We start from the raw sequence: 14,989 nt of genomic DNA on the forward strand, positions 1-14,989 counted from the left end.
TTATCTCTCCTGCTTGTTGAAGGGTTTTCTCTTTGCCAGAAAGCCCATAACAAAAGCCACACTGATAACCACACCCTGCCTCATGATACCTCCTTGGATCACACTTTACTTCTTGTTTTACTGATACGTTAATGCTATATTGTTTTCAATGTGAAATTCTGTTATGAAAATCGCACTATTGTGATTTGATTAAAAGATGGCATAGGCAGAAGCCATATATTTGTTAGGGAAATCTCTATCCACTTTTTTTGGTAAAGTGCCGTTTTTAGAGAGGGAACCTCTTCCTGACAAACACTGTAGAATGAAGAACTGGAGTTATAACATGAGGAGCCTTGTCTTTTCTAGGAAAACTACGAAAGCCTTCCAAAAGATGTCGCCAGTGCTAAACCCAGTGACATGGTGCTAGAACCTGAACTGAAGGCTGAAGATTTCATAGTGGATGTAAGTAGTTAGTCCAAGAACATACTAAGCAAAGAATTTATTTAAAATAAAGCACTGCTACCCCCCATTATAACAGTAGTACATGTTCATTATAGAAAATTTGGAAAATACAGAAAGATGGAAGAAAGAGAATTACCTGTGATATCACAGAAAAAAACTAACATTAAGCAGTTTTAAAACCTTCTTTGACATTTTTATGTCAATACTGTAAATATTTTTATGTAGTTGTGGTCATGTCATTAATAGAACATTGTATATAGTGATTTTTGAATGTTTTCTTGATCAAAAAAGTAATACATACCAATAATATTTTAATTGCACACACACACAAACGAAAAAGTTAAGACTTTTTGACTCCTATTTTCATAAAAGATGTAGTGTCTTCATGTATCCTAATGAGAATGCCAAATGGCTTTCTCACATTTTCTTCTGTTTCCTCTAAGAAATTCTTTTCAGAGTTCTCCTCCTCTGAAATCTCAGGACAGTGTTCTCTGTGTATTTTTTCCATAAGCCTCTCATTTGTTATTCTCTTGCTGACGCATCTTTGAGCAAAAGGCAGTCTCTCCATAACCATTCTTTGCCAAGGGACACAGTGAATGAACTGCCCTTGGACCCTCTCTCTATTCGCTTGACTGTGTGTTAAAGTGCCTCAGATCTGCAGATCAGGCTGCAGTTTCCTGTTTCATTAGATGAGGTTCCACCAGAATAAAGGGATCTCACATCCTGACTTCCTGAGGCTCTGAAAGGCTTCACTCTCCAGAATGTTATCCCTGGGCTCCCACGTGTCTGCCCTTGCCCTCAGTGCAGGCATTACTCCTAGTCAGTCCCCCACCTCCCCATCTCCCAATGGATAGAGGATCAGAGGTACTTCAAGTGGCTGCCATGCATAGGAGAAGATGACATACACATGGCCAATAGACATGAAAGAAGTTTAACTTTCATGTTAACCTATAGGCAAATTGATGCAATGAGTTTTTTGATTATCAGACATATAAAATAAAAAAATTTTTATAAGATTTTGTGATAATAAAGGTATGTGAAAATGGGAGTGTAAATTGATACAAGAGACCAAACTAGGGTCAATTTGAACTGACCTAGCAGTTTCATTCTGGGGATTTGTCCAAAGGAGGTGATCAGTTTTTCAAAAAAAGCACAAGTATATTTATTGTGGCTTTATTATAGTGTGAAATTAGGGGGAAAATGTGTATGTCTTTTTTTTTTTTTTGCCTTGCCATGCCATGCGGCATGTGGGATCTTAGTTCACCAACCAGGGATCGAACCTGCACCCCTTGCATTGAAAGCATGGAGTCTTAAGCACTGGATCACCAGGGAAGTCCCTATATATGTCTTTCAATAGGAAATTCAGTGGAATAATGCAAATATTAAAAGTTGTTTTTAACATCGAAAGATGTTTATAATAAGTGAAAAAAGTACATACAGAATGATTTTCTTTTTATTTCTTTAAAGTATATACATTACATTTAAATGTGTGTGTGTGCAGTGAACATATTGAAAAAATTTTGGATATATTAATAGTAAAATGTTAACATTGTTTCTACCTGAGTGGTGGAATTACAGGTGATTATTATAATTATTTTTTTTTACAGTGAGTGGTACGAGAGTTTCATAATCTGAAACTCTTTCCATTTTAAGATGGGTAAAGCCCATCTGTATTCTGAGAAAGCAATAAAATTGCTAATTAAATGTCTTATGAATTAGCATCTAGTTTTAGCTTGACAGTGTAATATATTTACGTGGTGCATCTTACCATACATGGCCCCTTTGGGGACCGTATGTAGTAACTTTTATGATTATGTAATGGGCTATAAAACATAATTTACTATTTAGAATTAAAGATTCATTGTTGTTGGTCTGTAGCTACTTTTTTACTCTTGAGTCCTTGGATAAGAATGGGATCTATGGGGGAATCCCTGGTGGCGCAGTGGTTGAGAGTCCACCTGCCGATGCAGGGGACATGGGTTCGTGCCCCGGTCCGGGAAGATCCCACATGCCGCGGAGTGGCTGGGCCCGTGAGCCATGGCTGCTAAGCCTGTGCGTCTGAAGCCTGCGCTCTGCAACGGGAGAGGCCACGACAGTGAGAGGCCCGCGTAACCCCACCCCCCAAAAAATGGGATCTCTGTATAACATTGCCCTTCTGGAAAATAACTGTTTTATCAAATCTGCTTTAAGGGGGAATTTACAGTTATGCATTATGAAGAAAATAGGGATTGCCTTTTATTACTATTCTAAAGCCAAGGAAATAAATACCAAAGAGGTCGTGGCACTTAAATTGTTGAAAATTTGATTAGTGTTCATGCCTTACCACGAGGGGTAAAATGTCAATGCTGCATCAGGTCCCTCCCTTATGAAACAACACCCAGGAGAGAGACCTGTGACAGCACCAGCCCTGGGATCGTGGGGAGGACTGAGCAATTCTCCCTCACAGATAAAGGAATGCAGCTATCAAAGCCAGTAGACCATGCAGAGTGGGAGGGCTGGCCGTGTACTGCAGACCCCTGGTCTCACTTCTGGACCATGGCTGAATCTCAGATGTCCACCCTTGTCTCACAGGCCACTGGCAGCATAGCCAGCAAAGCTCATATACCGGTTTTCTTCAGTCACCACTCACAGGATAAGCCCCTCTTATCATCTGTTCTTTTCTGTACCGTCATCACCACATTACTCTGTTTCTTCCCCTTACTTCACTTCCAATCTCTTCCCTTGTCCCAAACCTGTCCATGGAGCCCTCTGGAATTTCCACTCTGTAATTAACTAACTCCCCTCTATCTTTAGCCTCTTCTCTATCTTTTTGCCTTTGTTGCAGCCTGGCTGTCCCCTGAGAGCCTGATTCCCCTGCAGCTCTTTCAGGAAAAGCACATTCCTCAGGGTCAGGAGACCTTCCTGTTCATCAGTCCTCTTGTTCCCTAGTACCATGTCAAGACCCCATGCAAGATCCCTGTTCCTCTGAGATTGACATCCTTAAACCATCTCCTGTCCTCTTGGTTGAAGATTTTGGCATGGTGTAGAGCCTTCCACTCTACTCCAGTTCCTGCCATCATCTTTAGTGGCTTCACAGTACACATGGCACCAACTCTGATCTCCTTATCCTCATCCTCAGTGACCTTATCCCCTCCACCTCAGCCAACATGCTCAGCAGATTACACTCTGAACCTTATCAACATTTGAAAATGCCCTCCCGGGCTTCCCTGGTGGCGCAGTGTTTGGAAATCTGCCTGCTAATGCAGGGGACACGGGTTTGAGCCCTGGTCTGGGAAGATCCCACGTGCCACGGAGCAACTAAGCCCGTGAGCCACAACTACTGAGCCTGCGCGTCTGGAGCCTGTGCTCCGCAACAAGAGAGGCCACGATGGTGAGAGGCCCGCGCACCGCGATGAAGAGTGGCCCCGGCTCTCCGCAACTGGAGAAAGGCCTCGCACAGCAACTTAGACCCAACACAGCCAAAAATAAATAAACAAATTTATTTTTTAAAAAAAGAAAAAGAAAATGCCCTCCCTCTAAAAATCACTAACTGAAGCATCCCATCTCTGTCCATAAAACCCTTTCTTCCTTACTTGCTTGTTCCTAGCTCATTGGGACCTCCAGTTTACTGTCTCCTGACTTTCTTCCAGCTTTTTAGTGATCTTCTATCTTTATTTCTCTTCCAGTCTAACTTAGATCGTGTTTCCATTAATTCAGTCATTTTCTGCAATTACCCTCAACTCCCTCACAAAATGCTGAATGACAGTTCATGGTCACCAACCCTAGGTGGGCCCTCTGGACTTCCTGGCAAGCATAGTGCCATTCTCCTAGTCTCCATAGTGACTATTTCAAACCATCTTCACTCTCCAAATCTCCAGCCCTGGAACTCTCCACCTACATCGTCGAATAAGCAAGCCTGCCTCCATGTGCAGCTGTGTTCAGACTTCGCTCTGGTACAGTGGGGAAGTGTCTCTCTTCCTATCAAAAGGCTAAGAGTAACCCTTCTAATTGTGTTCCAGGCCGGGGCTGTCCAATAGAACTTCCTGTGGTGATGGAAATGGTCTGTATCTGTGCTGTCCATTTCAGTAGTGACTAGCCACACATGTCTATTGAGCACTGAAATGTGGCTGCTGCAGTTGAAGAACTAATTTTATTCTTATATTTAATGTTAATGACTTGACATGTAAAAATCCACACATGGCCAGTTGTTACCCCATTGGGCAGTGCAGCCAGAGAGCAATTTGTCTCAGAACGTCTGCAGAACCACACAGTATGCGTTCTCTCCTCTCTCTCTTTGACTTTCCCATCAGCAGTTAAACAGACTTTCATCTTAAGAAAATAACCTTCCCTGGTGGCGCAGTGGTTGAGAGTCCACCTGCCGATGCAGGGGACGCGGGTTCGTGCCCCGGTCCGGGAAGATCCCACGTGCCGCGGAGCGGCTGGGCCCGTGAGCCGTGGCCGCTGAGCCTGCGCGTCCGGAGCCTGTGCTCAGCAACAGAAAATAACAAACCCTGCACTCCTCTTTACCCATCTTTTCTTCAGGGTTAAACTCATTGAAAAGTTGTGTCCCCTTATCTTTCCTGGGTACCACGGTCTGCTTCATATTCTCCCCTCTTGCCTCTCTTAACAGCCAAACTTCCAAAAGTTAATCTTCTCTCTCATTTCTCGTCTACTTCTTTTTTGTTTTACTTTGGTTTTTGTTTGTTTTGGCCACGCCACGTGGCTTTCGGGATCTTTGTTCCCCGAACGGGTCGAACCCGTGCCCCCTGCTTAGAGTCTTAACCATCGGACTGCCAGGGAAGTTCCTTCTCATCTACTTCTGAACCTTTTCTCTATCACCATCACTATACAGCTATATTTCATTTTATTGCAAGTCATTTTATTGCACTTTGCATGTACTGCAATATCTCTGAGGTCTGCCTGTATTAAAACTATTCTCACTAAGATCACCAATGACTTCAGTGCTACTAAAACCAGCAGACAAGTTTCAGTCCTCTCTGCTTCAGAGCTGTTTCTTCTGCCTGGAATTCTTTTCTTTCCTACCTAGGCCTGGTTAATTCCTGCTCACTTATTAGTAAAGTCACTTTCCCAGGAAAACATTTCCAGTCATTGCCTAGGAGTCCCAGACTACTAGGTTCCCAGGTTACAAAGTTTCACAGTACCATTTGCTTTTCCTTGGTAGTTCTTATAACAAATGGAGTTAGATAATTACTTTTTTTTGGCCAGGCTGTACAGCTTGCAGGATCTTAGTTCCCTGACCAGGGATGGAATCAGGGCCCCTGGCAGTGAGAGCACCAAGTCCTAACTACTGGACCACCAGGGAATTCCCGATAGTTACTTTTTAAATTATTTGTTCTACCTCAGTCTAGGCCATGTGGTCTATGGGGGCTGGGATTTTATCAAGCGTCCTTGTATCTCTATACAACAGTGCCTGCCACGTGTCTATCACATAGTAGGTATTGATGTTATACCCTACTTATGTTGAAAGCACAAATACCCCTCCCACCCCACCCAGATTTAAAAGACCAATTCCCTATGGGTCATGCACCAGAGCTACTTTTATTCTGCTATGAGCCACCCTACCAGGGCTCCTACTTCTCAACCTCCAGAGAGCTCTGTTTCGTTTCCTGTGATGCCCCACAACCCTAAATTGAACTCTCATTGCTATTATGTACACAATCACTTATTTATTGCTTGTATTAAGGTTATCAACATGGATTATGGGATGGAAGACAAGAATCCTATTGATCATGTTCGCTTCTATTGTAAGAGTGAGCCCAGCCAGGCAATCATGATTACTAAAAATCAGGTAACTACTTAGGTAAAACAAATATACTACAGTGGCATTTGGATCTTTACAGTAAATTGCATTTTATTTTCAGGTTGAGTCCTAAAGTCAATGTGTACCGTTAAAAAAAAAAAAAGAAGCAGAAGCATATCTTTAAAATTAAAGTATACCTGATTCTGTGTAGCCTAGACCATCTTAAGAACCAGTTTTTCCTGTTTGCTAAACACAGAAGAAAGCTGTTTTTTGGTTTAGAGGCTAGCTTATAAGTCTGGTGGGAAGGGAGTTGTCATATGGTTGAAGTCATCCAAGTGAAGTGTGCATATTTGCATATCTTCTGTGTGGGAGTCTGTAGTCTTCATGTAATTGTATCATACAAACCTTTCATCTTTTATTAATGGACATAAAATTGTGGGACATTTTGCAATATGACAGCTGCCTTGAATGCTTTTCTCTGGATTATCATTGGGATAAAATAGCAAAACAACATGGTGCTTTTACTATAACATCAAGCATGGAGCTTAGGAACAGCTGATCTCTCTTCAGCGTGTGAATTCAAGGTGACAGTGAAATTTTTCCTTCTTTAAAAAGGTTTCACAGTTTTTGCCAGAGGTATTTGCTGAGCAGCTGATTCGAGTTTATTGTAAGAAGACGGATAAAAGGAGTCTGCATGCTGCACAACAGCATTTCGTTCACTGGTGTTTAATCAATGACTTCACCAAGCCACAGGTTGGTGACATTATTCACATACGTTGCACAAATTTTTAAGTAAAAAACACAAGCAATCCTTACATCCCTCTGAAAAGTTCTCATTTAAATATAGTCATTTGATGAACTTATTTACAAAACAGAAACAGACTCACAGACTTAGAGAATGAACTTCCGGTTACGGGGGGGGGGAACGGTATGGGGGAGGAATAGTTGGGGAGTTTGGGATTGACATGTACACACTGCTATATTTAAAACGGATATGGGGCTTCCCTGGTGGCGCAGTGGTTGAGAATCCGCCTGCCAATGCAGGGCACACGGGTTCGTGTCCCGGTCTGGGAAGATCCCACATGCCGCGGAGTGGCTGGGCCCGTGAGCCACGGCCGCTGAGCCTGCGCGTCCGGAGCCTGTGCTCCGCAACGGGAGAGGCCACAGCAGTGAGAGGCCCGCGTACCACAAAAAAAAAACAAAAAACAAAACAAAACAAAAAAAACGGATAACAAGGACCTTGTATGGCACAGGGAACTCTGCTCGATATTATGTAATAACTTAAATGGGAAAAGAATTTGAAAAAGAATAGATACATGCGTATATATAACTGAATCACTTTGCTGTACACCTGAAACTAACACAACATTGTTAATCAATTATACTCCAATATGAAATTAAAAGTTTAAAGTAAATAAATAAATAAATGTCACTTGGTTTTGGTTTGGGAAAAAAAAGGTTTTTCCACATTAAGCTTTCCTTTTAAAATGCCTGAACCTGTGTCCACCAGCAGTTTCTTCCTACAGCAATTGTGAGTGGGTGCTCTGTTTATCACTATTGTCCTAATAATAAAAGTTTAATGTGGTGAACAAGTGAATAGTGCTTGACAATGTTCTCACCACTTGTCTCACCCAGTCCTCCCAGTGACCCTGGGGGGTGAGATATTGTGTCCTCATCTTGAAGAGAAGGTTACCAAAGCTGAGTTTTAACTTATTTAAGGCCACATATAACTGATAATAAGTTTTCTAACTTTTTTCAAACTCAGCATTCCCAAACCTGTAACCTATTTAAATTCTCTAGTTGCCAATCCCATAGAGAATGTTGTTGAAATGTCCCTTACTGACCTGCACATGGTGGGTGCCTGGCACAGAGAATGTGACCAGTTGATATTTGTTAACTGAATGAATATGATTGGCAGGAAGGTGGGAAACAGAGTTCTACTTCCTGGCCTAGTGCTGTCTCTCACAACACCTTAGCTGCTTCCCGCCCCCACCCCCATGTGTTGGGTGCTAAAGGAAACAAAAACCAAAGGTGAGTTGTGAAAGAGTAGCCCAGTACATTGGCTCTTTGTCAGATGCCAGAGGGAGGGACACAGGTGAGTCTGTTAGGACGCAGAGCTTTGGGAGAGCTGTCAGAAAAGCCTTAGAGAGGTTCCTTTAGCATTTGTTGTAGATCTGGTTTGGTGGTGCTGAATTCCAAAATATACAAGCAGCTCACGCAGCTCAATATCAAAAAAAACCAAAACAACCCAATCCAAAAATGTGCAGAAGACCTAAATAGACATTTCTCCAGAGAAGATATATAGATTGCCAACAAACACATGAAAGGATGCTCAACATCACTAATCATTAGAGACATGCAAATCAGAACTACAAATGAGGTATCACCTTACACTGGTCAGAATGGCCATCATCAAAAAATCTACAAACAATAAATGCTGGAGAGGGTGTGGAGAAAAGGGAACCCTCTTGCACTGTTGTTGGGACTGTAAATTGATACAGCCACTATGGAGAACAGTATGGAGGTTCCTAAAAAAGTAAAAATAGAACTACCATACGACCCAGCAATCCCATTACTTGGCATATACCCTGAGAAAACTGTAATTCAAAAAGAGTCATGTACCACAATGTTCACTGCAGCTCTATTTACAATAGCCAGGACATGGAAGCAACCTAAGTGTCCATCGACAGATGAATGGATAAAGAAGATGCGGCACATATATACAATGCAATATTTCTAAGCCATAAAAAGAAACGAAATTGAGTTATTTGTAGTGAGGTGGATGGACCTAGAGTCTGTCATACAGAGTGAAGTAAGAAAGAGAAAAACAAATACCGTATGCTAACACATATATATGGAATCTTTTAAAAAAAATGGTTTTGAAGAACGTAGGGGAAGGACAGGAATAAAGATTTAGACATAGAGAATGGATTTGAGGACACGGGGAGGGGGAAGGGTAAGCTGGGACAAAGTGAGAGAGTGGCATGGACATATATACACTACCAAATGTAAAATAGATAGCTAGTGGGAAGCAGCCGCATAGCACAGGGAGATCAGCTCGGTGCTTTGTGACCACCTAGAGGGGTGGGATAGGGAGGGTGGGAGGGAGACGCAAGAGTGAGGAGATATGGGAATATATGTATATGTATAGCTGATTCACTTTGTTATAAAGCAGAAACTAACACCATTGTAAAGCAATTATACTCCACTAAAGATGTTTAAAAAAAAAAAGAAAGAAAAGTCTTCGGCAGGAGGGAAGATTCTACTGTATCCAGAAGGCTGGATTGTGTTTGGATGAGTAGCAGAGAGAAATGGAAGCTACACAAAAATGAAACTGGAACAAGTTGGGTGTGTTTGGGGGCCTCAAAGTCTTATTGTTGAGGTGACGGGAAACGGAAGAGTCGGCTGGATTGTGAAGTGTGGGTAATCAGCTAAGAAAGATTTATTGTTATGTACAGTGGGCAGGGAATTGTCGAGAGTATTAAGACTTACCATGCTGCTGCAATTATTATTTACTTCTGGGTTTTGTCTCCAGCTAGAGTGAGACCAGTGGAAATAAGGAAGTATGTCTGTCTTATGTACTGTAGCTCCTAAGGAGACTAAACCCCTGATGAAGAAGGAAAACTCTAGCAGCAGATGGATTGGAACGTGGAGAGACTGGAAGCAGAGAGACAAGAGGCTAGTCAAGTTCAGCCATGTGGTGATAGTGACCTTAAATCCAGATACATTCAGTCAGGGAATGAGTGTTTTCACCAGGCCCTATGTTAGGGGCCAGGGATGGAACGGTTCCTGAGGCAGTTCCCACGGGTTTCTCTCTATTTGGGGATAACAGACACTTGAGTAAATAACAATCACAATGGTGTGGTTAAGTGCTTTGGGGTCAGAGGCAGTGTGGACAGTCTTAGAGGAGCAAAAAGGAGACGGGTTTAAGACTGGTTGGTTGGGGAAGGCTTATTTAAAGAGGGACTTGGAAGCTGAGACCTGAAGAATGGATGAGGAGTCAGCTGGGTAAAGAGGGGTGGGGGTGGGGTGGAAGGTGAGAGAGAACAGGGTGCATTTAGGGACGGGGGCAGGGCACTGTGCGCAGTCCTGTAAGCCAAGAGCACCAGAGCAGAGGGAGCATTGGGGTGTGTAAGCAGGAAAGTGACATAGTCAAGTCGGCGTTCATAAAATTCACTAGAGTTGAAATTAGAACGGGTAGAAATAAGGATGTTTGGTAGAAATAGAGACGAGTTTGAAAACAGATAATGTTGACTTGAGGTACGGGTCTTACGAATATGAGTGTCATGGCAATAGTGTGGCTGCTTTTAACAATAGCTCTATCAAGTCAGATCCAGCATAGGTCAGCAGAAGAAATGTGATACGGGGCATGAGATCCCAAAGCTTTAGAAGAGCTAAATGGGCAAACAAGACAGACAACAGGAGGGAGCTGCTGCCACCTCTAAGGTAGGAGGTGGGAGTCCAGGTGCTGGGCCACCTGCAGAAGCTAGAACCACAGCAGAACACAGCCACTGTACCCAGCCAGAGGGGTTAGGGGAGAGACACCCTGGCTTCTCTGCCCCCCTCTCTTCCAGCCTCCCACCAGTGCCTTCTATCGGCCAAACCTGACTGGAGGCCAGTAGACACGGAAGCTGGGAAACGTAGTTCACAAGAGCAGCTCCTGTTACACAGAGCACAGCAGAGGGAGGCGAAGAGTGGATCTGAGAGCAAGTAGGCAAGTGGAGGCCACGATATTCTATCACAAGCATTCTCTTCCTAGTGCAATAAAGGCTCTCACAGATCCTGTACCCTCATATAACCTTGAGAATCCATCCACAAGTTCAAGAACGATTCAGGATAGAGTCAGGTTTTAGAGGACCTAGCTTCTTACACTTTGTTTTCACGTCGTAGTGTCACTTCACTTTGACACCATCCCTTGTTTTGGGTGGAGTCAATGCTGATGGGGCCAAAGTTATAGCCTTGATTGTGGAGCAAAGCTCAAGTTCTGCAGGTGCACTCTGTCCTTCCCCCCTTTGCCGTCTTACAGACCTGGGACATTTATTACAGGGGAGACTAGGAAAGAGAGGAGCAAGGGTCCAGTGCAGGCCCTCTTTCTCCTGGAAAACCAGGACAGAGTGTGTTCCGTGGAAGTGTGTGAAGAGAGAGGGCTTAAAACCTAGCTATGTGAAAAGAATAGGTCTGGTGGCTTTTGCTCTGAGGGCTCTTCCCTTCCTAGGACCGTGGTGTTTCTAATTCATCCCACGCACTGAGCATATATACAATCTGGGGTTTCCCAAGAGTAGGTCTGTCCAGAAGCAATCTGTCTGCAGGACATGTGTACCTGAGGCGTTCGCTCAAAACCACGAAAACTGGCTATTCTCTATTTCTAGTTTCTCTCTCTTTGACAGGATGGTGATATTGTAGCCCCACTTATAACACCTCGAAAATTGGAGTGGAATTACACAGATTCAGCCCAGAGTCCAGCTCACACCCGAGAAGCATCCAAAGTCAAACACCAGCTTTTTCAAGATGACTCAGTGTGAATGTCTGCGGTCAGTTGTTTACAAAAAGCCTCTCCCTCCCCCGAACACAATTAATTTAGGGAATTTGATTACAGAGTTCTACAAATGTATTGACAACTAGTGCCTTTTATATTTTGAATGTACGCACATGCTAAGTCATTTTTATTTAGAGGAACAGGTGTTAGGCAAACCTTATTACGTGAGCTGTGGAAAGCACTGCCTTGCCTATTTTTAATATTAATCAAAGCCTTTCTTCTTTAGCAGCCTGTTTTCTTAGAATAACCGCTCTTTTATGTACTTTGAACTCTTAGGACATATGATTGTTTTTAAAAAAATTTGGAAATTAGACAAAGGTGCACACTGGAATTTGCATTTGGGATTGTCATGAACAGCCGCAGTTAAAAGCAAAACGTAAAATCCTGCACCCCTGAGGAGGTGCCCATCACCCCAAATGTAAAGAGAGCTCTCCTTGAGTGACTGGAACATTAGTGAAAGGCACCTACCCTCACCCTTTTAGCCCCCTGTAAGCTGCCATGTGGGATCAATAGTAGATGAGGGCCAGGAGGGGCTCCAGCGTTTTGATGAGAGGTCTGATTGATTTGCTGAAAAGATCTGAGGGCTCTGGCCTCCTCTGAAGTGGGGCATAAAACTACCTTATAGGAGACCCCTAGCCCCAGTGGCAGAGGGATCCCCCAAACCAAGCTGTTCTCTGGGTCAGCTGTGGCTCTAGCCCGTGTTGGTTTCTTTCCGTCCTGAGTGCTCACTGCCCAAGCCCTGAGGGTTCTACTGTTGCCCAGCCTGGAGAAGGCAGCTTCCGTCCCACCTGCTCTCTGCATCTTGCTTGGGTGCTGATCAGAGGTCATGACAGGAACCATCCATCCTCAGGGCTCGTCAGAGCTGGGACTTCATTTATGCTGGTAGCTGCCCGTGCAGAGATGAAGTGATTGCCCAGTGAACTCCAGGTTCCCTTCTGTGTCTCTACACCACTGTGGTTGAGCAGCGCTCCTGAACTGAGGGCTCCCCCGCATACGCACATCCCCAGTGCTACAGAAATTCACCAAGAGCAAAGTCTGGAGTTAGAGCCAAAGCTGGTGGCTGCCAGAGGCAGGGCAGTGGGGAGTGTAGTCAGGAGCTACTAACATCTTGTGCTTCGACACTCCCTTACAAAAGCCCGACACTCCCTAGCAGGCTGGGCCTGGGGAGCCAGCCCTGGCCCTGGGCAAGAGCAAGAGGGAGTGCAGAGGAACTCAGACCACAGGCCAGCGGATTTTCCACAGGGCCTTAGGAGTGCTGCACCTTCCACTGTGTAACCAGGCTTTCTGCTGTAGACACTAGGGTGACAGGTATTTGGAATGTCTGCCGTTGTGCACTATCACCCCTCCCCCATCCCTCAGTAGATAATCAAGAGTTGACCCTAATTCATAGAGTAGTTAGAGCCCTTCTCCTCTCCCACCACGATGCTGTGTGGTGGGGATGTGGTCACACATGGGCTCATAGAAGCACAAGGAAAGTGGTCCGTGGTACTGGGTCATGTCCATTTTAACCAAGGTGCCTCTGAAATGTTCAGTAGGGAGAAGCATCCGTCCCAGACTTCATGTGCCCGGACCCAAGGTCAAGAATGTAATGTTCCTCTGCCAAGATTGTTTTATTTTTGCACCGCCTACCTTTAAATCATTGTTTTACTCTGCAATTTTGTGGTCTCAGTGTTGTATCATTGTGCTCTCTGAGAAACAACTTGAATCTATTTTGTTTGCATCTTTTGTTACATACCAGGCAGCTGCACTTTATGCTCTTTGCAACTGTTTTAATTATGGGAACCATGTGCCACTGACAAGGTTAAATTTTTCTTAAGAAACATCTTCACTATTTGTATAAAAACGAAGACTTTAACAGCTTGGCTTCTAGAGTTACTGAGCATTGTCACATTAAGAATGTAAATAGAACTGCAAGTTCAAGTGACTGGTTATTTCATCTGGGTGAGGGAAACAGCTGCAATAAAACCTCATGAATGTATCTCTATCTTGAAACCAACGGTGTCTTCCTTGACGACTTTCTCTCACACTTGTGTGCCCAGTTTTGACCCTTTTGTGCAAAAGAACTGTGTTTGGTCTAGGAATGCACCCAGATGTTTCTTCATACCTCAGCACTGTGTTGGGTCTTCCAGAGGGGATGGTATTAACAGGGCCTATGTTATGTGGTTTTCCTCATTCAATAATGGCAAGTAATGGCCTGATAAAGAATCTTCTTCTGGCAGGAGACAGGCACTAGCATGGGGAAGGATATGGATTTCTGGGGTTTTTTAGCTTTTCTGAGCTCCTGTTTTGCCAGAAAACATACCCTTCCTCCTTTTTAACCTCCCTGAGGTTCCCATCTACAGAATTTCAAATTCTTTACCCAAATATGCATATTGTTCATTTGCTGCTTTCATATTTTCCTCGTGGAATTAAATAAGAGATTTGCAAGCACCCGCTGGCACACTGGTGGCAGACAGAAAGCCCTCAATGTTCTGGGAAAAGAAGGATGCTACTGGAGTCTAATTTCACTGGTTGAGTCCTGGTGTCTATGGTTTGACAATATTCTTTAAGTTAAAATAATGTCTAAAACATACAGAGTAGAATCCCATTTTGTAAGATATATATATATCTCCTTGGAAAATTGTCTGGAAGGATATACATGAAATGTTAGTGTTTTGGGGGGTGGTTGAATTTTAGGCAACTTTAATTCTTTTATATCTTCTGGGTTTTCTACAGTAAACATGTATTAACTGTATACTCTCTAAAAAGATCATTTTTTCTGAGGGACTTTGTGCTGCTCGGGTGAGGTATAAGTGCTTTCACTCCTTCAAAGTCCCCTCTCCAGGAGAACATGGGCTGTGCCCATGCCTGTCTTGGTCCTTGGGCGACGGGAGGCTGGCTCACAGCCACAGTCCACACTGAGACACTTCGCCATCTGTGTTTCGGACAGAATGGACGGCCCAGGGTGAGGGAGGCCTCGTAGGCATCCAGGGGCAGATCCAAGCCCCTGTTGCCCCAGGAAGCTGCCCACCAGGGCATCAGCCCAGGACCCAGGCCTCTAGCTCCTTGATGCAGAACTGCTCCTGCCGGGCCAGCACCTCGTTGTTGAAGGTCGCACAAGGGTGGCTCCCCCCGTGATACAAGTCTCCATCCAACCACAGCCCAAAGTGGCCACTAAGAGAGAGGAGAGTCTTGGCATCGCTCCCACCTTTCGGACCTGCACCAGCGGTGCTTGGCTACACTGCGACCGCAGCCCCACTTCGCCTTTGTCTCAGCTCCCCTTAAACCAATTT

The 14,989-nt window shown here is 44.1% G+C and overlaps 1 protein-coding gene across 1 annotated transcript in view; it reads left to right on the forward strand.

Moving 5' to 3' along the window:
• Positions 1-13,709, forward strand: part of SAMHD1 (SAM and HD domain containing deoxynucleoside triphosphate triphosphohydrolase 1) — a 65,751-nt gene extending 52,042 nt beyond the window's left edge. The window contains exons 13-16 of the mRNA XM_059038060.2: positions 346-441; positions 6,125-6,229; positions 6,797-6,934; positions 11,569-13,709. Coding sequence (XP_058894043.1) covers positions 346-441; positions 6,125-6,229; positions 6,797-6,934; positions 11,569-11,703 — 474 coding nt within the window. The 3' untranslated portion in view covers positions 11,704-13,709. The remainder of the gene's footprint in view (positions 1-345; positions 442-6,124; positions 6,230-6,796; positions 6,935-11,568) is intronic.
• Positions 13,710-14,989: the final 1,280 nt, after the last annotated feature.

The sequence above is a fragment of the Kogia breviceps genome, chromosome 14 (assembly GCF_026419965.1).
Source record: "Kogia breviceps isolate mKogBre1 chromosome 14, mKogBre1 haplotype 1, whole genome shotgun sequence".
NCBI classification, from domain to species: domain Eukaryota; kingdom Metazoa; phylum Chordata; class Mammalia; order Artiodactyla; family Physeteridae; genus Kogia; species Kogia breviceps.